This window comes from Onychostruthus taczanowskii, unplaced genomic scaffold (genome assembly GCF_017590055.1).
Source record: "Onychostruthus taczanowskii isolate IOZ18803 unplaced genomic scaffold, ASM1759005v1 scaffold59, whole genome shotgun sequence".
NCBI classification, from domain to species: domain Eukaryota; kingdom Metazoa; phylum Chordata; class Aves; order Passeriformes; family Passeridae; genus Onychostruthus; species Onychostruthus taczanowskii.
The window spans coordinates 4,483,103-4,498,229 of record NW_024503568.1 but is presented as its reverse complement, the minus strand read 5'-3'; the positions used below and the strand labels follow the sequence as shown (position 1 = coordinate 4,498,229).

The window sequence follows — 15,127 nt, the reverse complement described above, 5'->3', positions numbered from 1 at the left end:
AAACATATGTTGAAGATGCCATACAGCTCAGTTGGCTCAGTATTAATTAGCACCATTAGAAGGGAGCTTTCTCACAGGTACCCACTCACCTCTTCACAGTATTTCAGGTCAACTGATTTGCCATCACTGCGAACGCAATCGAGCATCCGCGTTTTGATGCCACTGCCACAGACAGCCTTCTCGCTGAGCTGACACGTGCTCCAGTCTGCAAAGGAGGAATTCATTAGCATTTCAGACTTTCAGATAGAATTCATAATGATCCAGTGTCCCACCTAATTCTGATGGCCTAAAACAACCCTCACAAGCAACTTTTATACATGCAAAGGCTCACGGAGCCCAGGTGCTACACATTTTTGGAAATGGTGATCTTTAGTGCAAATAGTCAATGTCATGGTACCTTCCTGAAAAGTGCAATTTGGTTTTGTCTGCATGGATTTTGAGTAAATCACAAAATTACACGAAAAATAATTTTCCTGGAGTTATAGTGTGCACATTTCACATGCAAATTCTCAATTTAATATTTTATCTGTATCAAACACCCTGAATCACTTTTTAGCACAAGTTTCACAGCTGTGTCTGGGTAAGAATGGGAAGCAGAAAAATCCATCCTGTAAGGCGAATGGAAATGAGCTGTAAGATGTGGTCCCAGGCTGTCACTAGAGCACAATAACACAAATACCTGTCACATTGTAGTCATAGTGGTAGCAGTTCTTGTTCAAAGTGCAGGCTTCTGCCTCAGTGGCAGCAGGACAGGGCTTTCCATCATCTGGTTGTCTTAGGCATTCAGCTGCCCTTTCACGGACACTACTTCCATTGCATGGCTTGAAAGTGAGATTGGAAACAGCTTAAATATTTTGGCACCCCAATACCTCTTTATGCAGCAAAACAACCTTTTAAATAATCCCTTCACAAAACACAAGTGTAAAATAACAGGTTCCTGCTAATGTATAAGAGAAACCCTTTTTTTTTTAACCTAACCTGGTAACACCATTCTATTTTCCTAACTAGTGCATATTTCAGTATTAGTACTTTGTAAGTATTTCACTCATAAACAGGATATTGAGATTCTCTTTTTCCAAATGCTATAATGTAGTGCACCAAAGCCTCTCAGAGGTCCCAAAACACTTTTTGGTGGCTGCTTTTTTTTTTTTTTTTTGTTGTTGTTTGTTTGTTTTTGGTTCTTTTTTTGACATTTCTTTTTGAAATTCCTGTTAGGAAGGAAGAGGAGAGGAGACCCAAAATTACTTCTCTATACTCAGTCTTGATCTGCAGACTTCGTCACTCGTATCAGGATAGTGACATTTTTAGTTCAGTGACTGTGCTGCTAGCAGAGGCTCAGAGCTAGGCTCAAAGACAAACTCACAAGCCACTGCCAAAGCTATTCCATCACACAGGAGGCACCCCATACTGGGAAGAGTGACCACTGGGCACATTTTAATCTGTGTTCTGGAAGAAATTATCTTAATGGAAAGTACTGTCACACTTCATTTGAAGCCAACACAAAACAACCCTAAAGATGACTATATATAGATATTTACAGGTGTTTTCAGTTCAGCATCTTTGCAAAACACATCATACATACACTTTTAAAGTATCCTCCCAAAACTATAAATGTGGCACTTTGGTATACTACTTACCAAAGAGCACTGAGACCACGATCCCCATTCAGACATAACACAGTCCTCAGGACATGGCAACGTGCATTTTCTAGCACCAAGTGGCATATCTTCGGGATCACACAGATAGTCTTCTACTGTGTCAGAAGGACCATCCACAGTGTTTAGCATGCACCTGGAAAAAAGAACTGCACATAAACTTCACTTGCCATGGATTTCGCATGGTTTGTGTTCTACAGTATTCTGAGGCATTTTAACATTTTGTCAGCACATAAATGAAATAAGTATTGATCTATGAATACCCAAGAAAAGCTGAAGAGTCAAAAACAATCCTTGTTTTCACAGATGACAGCAACATAAAGGCATGCACATAATTTAGACAATCCCTATCAGTGATTTCCTGGGAGCCCCTGGGCAGGTGATTTGCTTGATATTAGCCAACCTCTAAACCAGAATAATGCAAATCATCTATGGTTGAGACATATTTTGCACATACTTCAGCTGATAACTTTAAATCCAGAACTATTTAAACTTCAAAAATTTTATATTAGTATTAATTCTTAACTTATACAGATGCCTTTTAATTACCAATAGATTAAATTAGGAATCAAGGCCTATATCCATAACAAGTAGACAGAGTCATATTGCACTCCCTGAATCTATTGTGATTTATATCAGCCAGTCTCCAGCTCTGGACTCAACACTAGGCATTACATAGAATTACATCAAATTAAATACAGCCAAAACTGAAAGTGAAGGTTCTTTAAAGTGAAGGAGGAGCAATATTGTTTTACCTGACTTTCCTTGTTTGAACACCTTCTCCACAATTCTCTTTTAAGTCCACGTTGGTCACCTTGCAGACACTCCAGGGCTCAGTTACCCATATGTACTGGCTGCAGTCGCTGTGGCAGGGGACTACCTCATACACCTGGAATCCACATTCAGTGTCAGTTTTAGTGCACACAAAGTAAGATAAACATGCAAAAGCGATCATACAGAAAAAAAACATTAATGCTCTTGGGAAGAATAAAAAACATTAACTTGATGATTTAGACACTATAGTAATAATATAGATTAAATACTTGCTAGAAAACTACTGAAATAACAAAAAGACAGAAGTTATTGAATGCTGGATTCTCTGGTTTTCTCTGTCACTAAGCCCATGCAGTGCATTTCCACCAAAAACATAAAAGAACTAACATAAAGTCTGTAACTAGGCTAGCTTATGAGTACAGAATTTTAAAAAATGCTGTCAAAACTCTGCTAGCACTTTAGCTCTGTCCTTCATAACTCTTCTCTATGACTCCATCCCACTATTATATTATTATCCCACTTCTTTAGTTGTGGGGGTTTTGTATTGCTAAGGAGAGGTGACCTCAGGAGAAATTATACCAATACATATTGATTCATTTTATTTATTCATTGTGTATGCTTAAAATCACTCTAATGTATTTGTGTACCAAAACCAGTATTATGTTTAGATTTGAATGCAAATTTTTACATGGCATCTCATATAGCAATTTCTACAGTGTTCCATGTACTGACTCAAACCTACATACAAAAAATGGGACAGACAGGACATGTTGAGCAAGAAGCACACATTGAGCTTAAATCTCTGTTTTATAAACACTTACCTGTGCCTGGAGAAAGTATTTTCATGAACCCAAAAGAAAGGAAAGAAAAAAAAAAAACCAAAGAGAAAAAGTTAGAATTATTATAGTGAAGCATAGGTATTTAAATAGCATAAATTTAACTTTTATTATATACATTATTCTGTTACTTCTGCAAAGAAAAAGGGCATTAATTTTTTTCTCTTGGACCTCCTTTGCAGTCATAAGGTAATTTGCCTGGAAGAAAATAAACTTTATAAATCACAGTTGGTGGGAAGAAACTGTATATTACCTAGTCTCTTGGTTTGATGGTTTTGCCTGTAAGGAGCATCAAACTTTTACACAGTAGGGAATCCAGTCTCTCTTAGGTAAGAGAAAATCCTCAGTGTTTTTGGAGAACACTGGACTTCTCTATCAATTGAAATTCTTCTGACAGCATTAAGTGCAATAGATTCAAAGAAATAAATGGAACTGTCAATTCTCATCCTTCCAAAGTTCCTAAATCCTTCATGGAATATCTTAATTATGCATAAATTACTTAAAGCCCATTGCCTTGAAATTATACCAGTTAATTTGACACATTATTCTAGGTATCAAGTCAGCACAACTAAAACTACTGGACAGTCTAAGACATGTCTTAAACAAGTTCTTGGTTTCTTTTCAGCATCCCTTCTTGTGTAGAAAAAGATTGCTGATGGTTTGATGGTTAACCTGCAACAAAATACCACAGAAAATAGAATGCCTTGAACACTAAATGTGTAGTCTGATATCATATCACTATTCAGCTGATCAGCCCATGCACAAGACCACCTGCATAGCCAACATACTTGGGCCTTCTCTGAACTACATTAACAATAAAAGACATAAAAATGTATGGTGAAAATGCTTGTTAGGGAAGGTACTGGACTCTGTTAAAAATTTGTTATTTAGAATTCTTCTCCAGAATTTCCAAAATGAGAACAGAAAAGCCTTAATTCCAGGAAATGTCTATATGTCTGACCCTGGTTAGCATAAGAAGAAATACATAAACCCCACACACTCAACAGCTTTTGCAGTAACGTAAAATTTAGATGTCTTGACAGAAAGCCAGAGGAGGACTTTATATTGCATTGCACATGTGGGTGGTGTTCTCCTGACCCTACTGGCATTTTTGTAGCTATGACTGCAGGCCACAGCAGTTGGGTGGTACAAGAATTGCATACCCATCCTCCTACTGATGAGGGGGAAAATAATGCTTGTAATCAATGAAAAGATGGATGTCCCTAATTTCTCGAACAGTCTCAGATTAGTCCCTTCATTGGAAACTTATGGCCATTGACGTGATTTTATATCAAACCTGACTCTATTATTACTGTAATTATGATGTCTTTTAGCCTACTGAAGTGAGCACTGAGCAAGCTTTATTCAGCTGGAGTGTGGCTTGGGAGCCATCCTGGCATGCATGGCCCAGGAAGAAAGACGTTGAGTGACACATCCAGCTTTCACTGCGCTCATCCTTCCTCACAGCACAGGCACGCATGTCAGCCCTGAGAGACACTGAACTTCTTAACAAGGTCTTAAGCATTTTATTTCAGTGTTTCCCTAGCCTTACTATTAGAAAGTTTTCCCAAGGCTTAACCCAAATCTGCTTGCAGCAATGTAAGCCCACTGCTTTTTATCCTATCCATGACGGCCATGGAAAATGGATTATTTCCTCCCTCTTTGCAACAGCCCTTTTTGTATGTACTAGCAGAGTGCCAGCATTCTCCCTCCCATCTCCCATTCCCTGGGCTAGACAACGTGTTGTAGTCTTTCCCCAGGTTCATAATTCCTAGGTGGCATCTTACAGCATAGTTCTGCTGTAAATCATAGTGCATATACTTGTGGGCACCAAAGATCCAATTTTACCACTATGACTCCTATGTATGCAAATAAGAATGTTACATACATAAGCAATAAATATGTAACTTCAACACATTATATTGAATAATTACTGAATGATGACTCAAAAAAGTCAGTTCTTTTCTATCTGAATGGTGGATCACATTTAGTTTAAATAGCTAATTCAAAATTGGAATATCTGTGCATTTCTCTGCATGTTTCTCAATTGAAAGGGAATGTATTTAAAAATGAAAAAGACAGGCTTTATATTTTTCAACATCTTTGTATTATCTGTGGAATGTCCTTCTCATGAAAGTACTATATTTCTTTACAATAATTACACTTTACAAAATCAACTATTATTTGTCAAAGACCATGTAACCACAAATCAAATGAGTCAAAGTACCGGCAGAGGGCAATAGTGCTGCATAAAAGTGACAAACAGACCTCCAGCAAAATCACCTTTGATGCAGAAAAATACAAGCCTATTATGTACGACATGAATATTAAAGAAGGAAAAAGACTTTTGTATAGACTATAATTTGCTCCTATTGAAACACGTTCCTCCTAATTTAAAGCATATTTACATGCTGACCCAAATCCAGCAACCCTCATTCTAGTTCGTATTTTGTTAAAGTAGATCACAAACTTGGTTTATTAGCTGCGGTTAAACACTTATGATTTTCTAAATTAGAACTAATTACATCCCCTAAAGTAGAAAATTAGATCAACAAGCCATTTCATTTTGTTCTAGCAAAATGTCAATAGGATAATATTAAGTACATGCATTTTTATTCAAATGTAAATTGAGAGCACTTTTTTTTTAAAATCTTTGAATATTTACAGAAAAGACCATGTGGTTGTTTAACATGCCTCTGCAGACTAAATTAAATTCAACAGTAATATGAATATAAATCAACTTTGAAGAGCATAAGTTAATCGACAAGGAATGTTTTTCCTTTCTAAAACTCTCCAAGGAAAGAAACTTCAGGTTTAACTTGGGCTAGTGCTAAACTTGGTCTCAAAGACTAAATGCTTGTTAGCGGTCCAAGCATTCCAGCACTCCCAGGGTGCTCTTGGATTACATTTTATGGTTTAGTTTCACTTGAAGAGGACTCAGACTGTATGGTCAGACTGCTCCATACTGCAATAGCAAGTGCAGTTTGTGGGACAGCTGGGAGACTGACTTCAGAATTGCATTTGTGACTGAACTGCACTGCCAGGACAAGTGTACCCAAGAAGGTCAAGCTCCAGCTTGAGGAAAACCCACTAAGGGACACTGGGATGACTCTTTGAGAGTTTTGTTTTCTGATCTAAGATGGTCAGGGAGTGACACTAAAAATCTTGCCAGTTTGAGCAACTGTGATGAGACATTTTACCCCCTGTCATATACTAGAAGATTAGAAGATTAGAAGGGACATTTAAAGATCATCTAGTTCCAAGACCCCTACCATGAACAGGAACCTTCCACTGGATTAGTCTTCTCAGAGCCCCATCCAATGAGGCTTAGAACATTTCCAGGGATGAGGCATTCACCACTTCTCTGCATAACCCATTCCAGAGCCTCATCACCCTCTGAGTGAAGAATTTCTTCCTAATGTATAATATAAATCTGCTCTCAGTTTGAAGCCATTCCCCCTTGTCCTGTCACTGCATGGTTCTGTACAAAGTTTCTCTCCATATTTCTTGGAGAATCCCTTCAGGTAGATCTTTGAAAACACAGTCTTCAAAATCTGCATGTAAGCATGTTTTATTGTCTGCAATCTGCAGTTCACAAAATGTGCAAAATTCTTGCAGATGAGGAAGTAACTAAGACAGATTCTTTACTGCCTGAGGAACTCTACACCAACACATACTCCTTCTACCTCGATCTGCTCCTTATGTTATAGTGTTTCTCTACAACAAAAAAATACAGATAAAAGAGTTATTTGAAGTTTGGGAAAAGCTATATCAATAATATAAATATAAATCAAATTACCTGGTTGATGTGATCTAGCTTTGGACAAGGTCTTCCACCATTGTAGGGCTTTTCACGAAGCCATTTAGACCGAACCTTTACCCCACTCCCACAGGATTTACTACAGCGAGACCAGTTGGACCACTCACTGAGCTTGCAGTCTGAGGGACATGGAATAATACAGGCTTCCTCAATATACCCTGCATGAAAGGAAAAGAAAGTGAAATCTCTTCAGCATGTCAGTTTGCAACTTCTCCCTGAAGCCCTCATCTGCTTCATTTAGATTCTCCAAAGTTTGACTTGACAGGACTGTGTGAATAGAGAGATTTCTTCATCATTAGGGATAAATTAAATTCTGCAGAAAATTGACACATATAGCTGGAGACTGTTAGAGTAGCAGCTGAGCATCCTCACTGCTCATCATCCCATCTGATTAGGATTCACACTCTCCAGATTTCAGCATTCAAACTTTCTGACAGCTACAGTGTAATTGACACTAACCATCTCTTGGCGGCATCATTCGTACTCTGTAAAATGATATGTGTAATTTTTTAAGGAAAAGAGTTTTAATTTAAGGGTACTTCACAAGTGCATCAAGTAATTCAATTGCAGTTGTACATCAAAAATCCAGCTGAGAAGAAATCCATCTCGCCAGCCTAAGGGAACTTAACACCTTGTGACCTTTCTAAGGCTAGAAAGAGAGAGTAGCCTGCCACATTAATGATCTGCTGATTAACAACCATCTGCCCCCAGTAGCACACTGAATAATTGCACTGAATGGAAAAGCAGATGTTTGTTTTGGTTAAGTCATTGGTCCAGAGAGGTTGGAAAGGGGTATGACATGGTCTGCAGGGAGTAACATGAGGCCTCAATTCACTGAATAAGTAAAAATGTCTTTCTTTCAAAAGCAACATATGCCATAGCTCTACAATATGTGTAATTTATTCTGATATTTAAGGGAGAAGCTATAATACATCAAATAAAAAGCTGGCCTTAACTGCATGTTTACTACAACTATATCCTGAACTCTCTTCTCAGTTTCCTGTGTCCGATCTGCAAAGTATTTACCATTAGCAAATGTTCACTTTACAGATTAAAAACCTTGGTGGATTTAAACTTGTATTAAAATATTTCATTAAAATATTTAATGAAAAAAGTTGCAAAATTGGCACATACTTGGTTACGATCATCCTCAAAAGATTGCCGTGGTTCACTAGCCAATCTAGGCACTAGGTTCAAATGTTTCAATTGTTTGTCAGATATATAGAATTTTTTAAATTTGAAGGGGATCAATCTTTTCATCAGAGCTGAATTATTTTTAACCTATGCTTCTAAGTAAAGTTGTTCTGTCTCTTCTAAAAGGAACCAATAACAACCAATATCAAGATTTGTAAAGAATCAGACCACTTAGATTTCAATTCCATATACCTATTTCTAGTTAATTTATTGGTTTAGATAGAGTTAATTTGTTTTAGATAAAGAAAATAATTTTAAAAAACCCCATACAGTAGCATTTATAGTTTTTTATTGTCAAATTCAGGTGATGTTTTTATTTTGTATGGTTTTACTTTGTTTAGAAGTGCTAAATATTTAAATAAAGAGCACATCCTGAACTTGAGTCCTGTGAAACTACTGCTCACCAAATGCATCTTCCTGAAAATGACTAGAATATTATTACCTTGAATTACAAGCATATTTATTAAATAGCTGTTGCTATTTGAGCAAACAGTTCAGTGAAAGTGTATGAAAGGGACACCGTGTTAGACAAAATAAATTTGGGAGGATCACATCCATGCCTATAAGAGATGCTGACATAGATTGCCCTGCAGTAATAGATGCAAAATTGATTACGTTTCACCTTACCTGACATCTCTGAGTCCTAGAAATTTGATGCACTAATCTATCTCAGAGCTCCATCCTGCACTGAAATTTGATTACATAAATACCAAAGCCTGTACTTCTACCAGAAATGAGCTTTCAACAAGTCCTCTCAGGTGCTATAGAAAACCATGCACTCACACAATCAGGAAGCTACTGAATGAAAATGGAAAATAACCAAAACAAGTTAAAAGAAACAATTCCCTTCAAACAAGAAATGTTTAGTGATATTTATTGTCCGATAGAACTACATGAATATTTCATTGCTCTATGAAATTATCTGTGATTCTGAAATGCTGCTTTTACTTTCAACATAACTTCTAAATACTTTTTTTCTGAAGAAATCTTTCTACTATAACACAGTTATGTCATTTACCATTTGTGAAATTTCTATCTCTGGTAATTAAGGACTGAAAAATCCAAATTCAAGTTGTTTTGAATATATTGTAAAGCAGGTAACTTGAATTAGTACAGGCTGCTTCAGGAAGACTTTATTTTAAGATCCATAGACCTCTGAGATTGTTTTAGTAACACTCAAAGGGATCTTCCCAGTCTTTGCCAAAATCTTCTCTGGGATACCATGGTATTTTGGCATTTTGGTAACACTTCATAGCCTACAAAAAGGAGCCTGTGTGGAACGTACTAAACTAAAATAATTGACAAATTAGAAATTATTTTGATTCATTTCCCTTCAATTCATCCAAACAAGGACAAAAAGTTTAACAACATATTTAGAATCTTGCAGACAGAAGTTGTATCAAATACATTAGACTATATGCAGTTTCCAGGTAACATTTTAATTAACCTGAGCTATATTCCAAGTGATTCCATAAATTATAAAATGGAAAAAAACCATCAAATTCCATAAATTATCAACATTTAAATTACCCTGACCTATATTCCAAGCAATTCCATGAATTATCAAATGAAACCAAATCACTGGAGCAACCTTTATACTATCCATGAAATATCAACATTGAAGTCAGCCACTAGAACTGCCTTACCATAGAATGCAAAAAAGGTAAAAACAGCATCCTACTACAGATATAGAGTCTTATTAAGAGTTATAGCATGGAAAACTGCAACCTGCTGATATTTTAATGCATTTTGTAGAGGATGCAGTGGTCCAGAAGACACTACCCACACAGCCTATAATGAAAAAATACTGAACTGCAATATCCTATTGGGTCCTTAATCCTGCAAGCTTCATGGAATGGCTTCTGTTCACCTTACAGCTCTTTCCTGTGCCATCTCCATGATATCTGGCCTATGATGGTCTCCTCTCCCTCCTTCCTATTTTCTTAGAAAAGCGTCAAGACCCAAACTCCACATATGAAAGTTAAACAGCTGAACAAAAAGAATGGAAAAGACATGTTAAGAAGAGAACAAGAATGGAGTCAGCCAATGAAAGCACCAAAAAGGAGCTCTAACATGGTAGGATGGCTTGGAGATTCTGGAAGTGTGGAGCATTTTTGGAGAGCAGAGAGAAAAACTTTTATTCTTTGTAAGATGCAAGACAAGCATTTAAAAACTCCTAACCACTGGTATACTAACACTATTAAGGGGGTCCACAAAGGAATTTCACAGATTCTCCAAACAGATGGAAAAGAAAAAAAAATGAAGAACACAAGGATTAGATTATATATTAGAAAAATGTTCTTCACCCAGAGGGTGGTTGGGTACTGGAACAGGATCCCTGGGGAAGTGGCCACAGCACAAAGCTTGACAGAGTTCAAGAAGCATTTGGACAATGGTGTGACTTGGGGTGTCCTCTGCAGGGCCAGGAGTTGGATTCTGTGATCCTTGTGGATCCCTGCCAACTCAGGATACAATTCTGTGAAGTTACATTTCATGGCAAAGAGTCAGAATTCAAAACAACAGAGGAAATGCAAAACAAGAGGGACTAAGGAGGAACAGGGTAAGAAAAGACAGTGAGAGGGGAGAGGAAATAAATGGCTCAGGAAGAGAATTTTAAGGAGACACTACATGAAAACAAAGAAAGAGGAGAAAAGAAACAAACATCCTGCCAAAAGTAGTATCTTGGTGAAGTACAAATAGAACAAAATGCTCTCAAGAGCTTACGCTGGCATTCTCTGGCCAGAGAGTGAAATGTATCGAAGAATGTTTTCACAAATCAAAACAGAGGACAAAGGGAAGAAATACAAACACTGTGCTCTCTGATTTGCATTCCATATGTAATTAGTATGCAGAATGAAAATGACCTTGTTATATCTGACATCAAAAAGTTTTTGGCATATTCATCCCTTGGCATATATTTCCTCTCAGGGGCCTCAGTATTTTGCTCAACAGACTATTTAACATTTAGCTATTCTACTGGACTCCCTTAGAACTGAGGAAGAAGCACACTTCAAATTGCCTACAGAGAGCACTTCAGTCAAGAAAGAAGAGTCAAATTAAAAAAAGTAAATTACTTGTTGAAAATTGCTTGTTCCATTCCACTTACTACCTATCAAATGGTACTTTTCAGGAAAAGCTTCTCTGGACTTGTCATCACTTCAGATGCCTTCCTTTGTGTATGAAGTCAGCATATCTTTTAGGGTGATTAAAGATTATTGCTATGAACTCTGTAAGTTCATAGCAATCCTCCCTCAAATGCAGGAAAGCAGATCTTTGGGAACTTTGAAAAGTTTGCACTTGTTCGTTGTTGTTGTTTTTGTTAAATTTCAGATGGTTTTACTTGTAAACTGTTCACACTGCAAAAAATTTAGCAAGTGAGAAGACAGAATGTTGTTATATAAAAAAATATTGAAATGCAGACACCAGAAATACTACATGCAAATGAGACTGGTGATGCAGATACATAGTTTCTGACATGAAAAGGATGTGAAGGAGCCATTTTTAAACTTTCAGTATTGTTTTCAGTTTGATCAAATCAGCCTTGAAAAGGTGCTGCTTGTGTTAGACCAACCTTGTGTACGTCTTAGTATAGAACCTTTTTACAGAAACAAGCCTCTAGTGTGTAGGTAAGCATCTCTGTGGTGAAATGTCACCCAATTGTATCACACAGACTGGCTGGTTAATATAATTGCACCAAAAGTCATACCAGAGCTTTGAGGTTCAAAGAACAAGCAAGAAATTACCAAGGTAAAACACAGTAGATGCAGAGAGAAGGAGAGGTGTTGGAAAGAGTTGCCTATATCTAAGGGCCTGTGTCTGCTCCCAGGACAGTAGTTTCCCCATTATTTCAGCTCCTATGAGGCTGTGAAATGGGCAGTTGTCTGTTATGAGTGAGAACATGGCTATTCTGTCATTAAAGATTACTGAACCACAATTTAACAAATGGCCGTGCACCACTAGGAGTCTGAACTGAACTCATTAGTAAAAGGGAGAAGTTTACCATCCCATTGCTAATTGGCTATAAAATCTGGACTCCTAGAACAAAGTAATTAACAGATATGATGGATAATTTATAAGGAAGGACTTTAATGGACTTCACGCTTTCTGTAATGACAAAGCAGGATAAGTAGGTGGATATAAGACTTTTCCCCACAAACTGCATGGGCAATGTGTAGGAACAGACTGACTACTCCAGTTGAAGGGTGCAAACATAAACATCTCACAAAATGTTTACATGAACTCCTTACTCCCTAGGACTGACAGAATTATGCTCCTACTTTCATGAGTAAATGTCATGTTACGTTTCAAAGAAAAAAACCTGCAATGTCAAAATGGTTTCTGTTGTTCTCATAGGTTTTTTTCCCCAGGAAATACAAAGTTCATGGATCTCATCTTCCAGAATAAAGAAATATACAAGTATTTGCATTTCATTTGTATCAGAAGATATGTGTTTCTAGAGATTATTCATATTTCTGTTGATTCACGGAAAGATAGATTGAACACCATAAGATGTTTTTCTTTTTCTTTTCACGATTACCCTTCAAACGCTGAAAATCTGAGAGCAATTGTTTCTGCTTAACTATCTCCTGCATCAGTAATTCTTCCTCTGGTGAATGAACTACAGCTCTTTGAATTGATGGATGACTGCTTTGAGACTGACGTCCTCTTGACAAGGCAGATGTAGAGGCACTAGAATTCAGAGGCCTAAGGTAGGACCTCTGGTGCAGGGCAATAGGTAACATATTGCTAGAGAACACATAACATAATATAGATTTTAAAAAATAGGAGAAAATATATAGGCTATGAAACAGTAAAGTGTTTTAATAACAATTTGAAAACCTAGGCCTACTACCATATTAGATTAGGATTTCCTAGGGGAAATATATTTACTTTTAAATAAATATTCAACAGAAAGTCTCAATTAAATTTTAACACATTTATTTTTTCTGTATAAATTTGCATTGCTTCAGGTTAGACTATTGAGAGTGAAAAAATCACACCTAAAAATCCTAATACAAGTGGATAAAGCAAGCTGTGACAGACATCTTGGACTATATAGGCTCTGTTATACCATACAAGATTTTATTTTATTGCACATATAAGCAATTAAATACAAAATTCCTCCATTCACATTGATACTCCTAGCAGCTGTTGCAAAAGTATTCACTGATATGCAGATATTCCTCTCTAATCCTCCACATAAGCCTTGTAGCCACAGAGGGCTTTGTAGAGTCAGCACAAATCAATGCATCTCATTTAATTAATGCTGAAGGGGGAAATAATCTCACACTAATAAGGCAGCAGACAAACTATCCTGACTGCTTGACTGTGCCTAAGGTCTTAACAGTAAACGGACATGAATTAGGAAGAGTAATACGACCTATATAAAACTGCTGCATCTGTCTGCCATGCTACTCTGTTTGCCTTCAGTAGGCTCACACAAACACAAGCACCACTCAGCTTATGTGGGTCATGATTCATAATTGATATGTGGTGGAGAAAAACTAAATACTGAAGAGCAAACAGTTTAGTTCATAAGCATGGCAGTGGTTTGCTTTTGGTTTTTTGTCATGAAAAGGTACAATTTAAATGAACAATGAAGAGAATCCCTCTCAATTTTTTTTTCACAAATACGTGGAAACAGATTGTTGGCAGACACATGTTATTATCCACAGAGCTCTAGTTCACTATTCATGGCAGGGATAAAGCTGTGAAAAACAACTGTGGCTTTTCTAGTGGAGGAAAAAACCCTCTCACATTGACTAACAAAATAAGTTATTATATTTATCCAATAAAATTATCTATGTAGAATTGAAAAACAGGAAGCAGAGAAAGGGCAATTTATGTGTCTTCCACTAAGGGAAACAGGTAAAGAGCAGCTCAGTTACCCCTTTTAGCTGATGCTCCCACACCTGCTGACACCTGGAAGCTCTTAGCTCTTGCCCACACTCTGCAGAACTGGAGTGGATGAAAATACCAGTGGCAGAATATTTCAAATGGCTGCTGAATAGTGTAAACTTTCTTACCAATACATTTAACTCAAATGGAAACAAAATATTCTGAAAACAAAAGTCAAAATATTTGGAATATATTACACAGATAAAAAATAAAGTAAAGAAAAAAATAAACCACCTTGTCTCTCTGCAGCTGAAACTTAAGTCTACTTTAAACTGTTTGGGATTTTTTTGAAGTCCCTGTCAAGCTACAGAAAGCTAAGGACCCTCTGCAGGACTTCTGCCCTCTTCTTCCTACAGTTCTAACCTTGCAATACCAATACAGTTATTTAACTATATTTTGCCTTTCCTTTTCTTTCACAGTCACTCCTGTCTTCTTGAGAAACGTGTTTGCACTTGGGACTTTATAACTGCACCCAGAATTTCAAAAATTATCACAAGAATCCTCGGATGGGCATACTAATTTAGGGTGGTCCTTGTGTCCCATCTATCCTTTAGGTCCTTGGTGTCTGTGAAACAGTCTGTTAGTTAACTCTTGTTAAATCTTTTGAACATGAGATGTGCCATGCAGGAAAGAGAGCCCTGAAGTATTTATTCCTGTGGCTCTGTTTACCTTTTATTTTCTGAATAAATAACCAATTTGTGATGATAAGCAAGTAACATTTTGTAAAACAAACACCTTATGAATTTTTTGGCACAGCAGAGCAGGTCTGTCTTCTCATTCCTCTGCTCAAAACAACATTACTTGCTGTTCATGGCTTTGTAAATTTACATGGTAATATTTACATAAAACTTTTGAAAGTATCACAATTTGAGTTTCTTGTGTAATTTGAATACACCACAAAACATATCTCATGACATATTAATAACATCAGTGTGGGTGCAGTTTGTCCT

The 15,127-nt window shown here is 36.9% G+C and overlaps 1 protein-coding gene across 5 annotated transcripts in view; it reads right to left on the bottom strand.

The window, feature by feature from the left end:
* The window catches only part of THSD7A (thrombospondin type 1 domain containing 7A), a 264,274-nt gene that overhangs the window by 22,476 nt on the left and 226,671 nt on the right, over positions 1–15,127 (bottom strand). For all 5 annotated transcript variants that reach the window (XM_041418267.1, XM_041418270.1, XM_041418271.1 and 2 more), the window contains 6 exons: positions 7,065–7,243; positions 3,251–3,256; positions 2,411–2,544; positions 1,638–1,791; positions 680–821; positions 90–205 (listed from right to left, as the gene is read on the bottom strand). In XM_041418267.1, the coding sequence (XP_041274201.1) occupies positions 90–205; positions 680–821; positions 1,638–1,791; positions 2,411–2,544; positions 3,251–3,256; positions 7,065–7,243 (731 nt within the window). The remainder of the gene's footprint in view (positions 1–89; positions 206–679; positions 822–1,637; positions 1,792–2,410; positions 2,545–3,250; positions 3,257–7,064; positions 7,244–15,127) is intronic.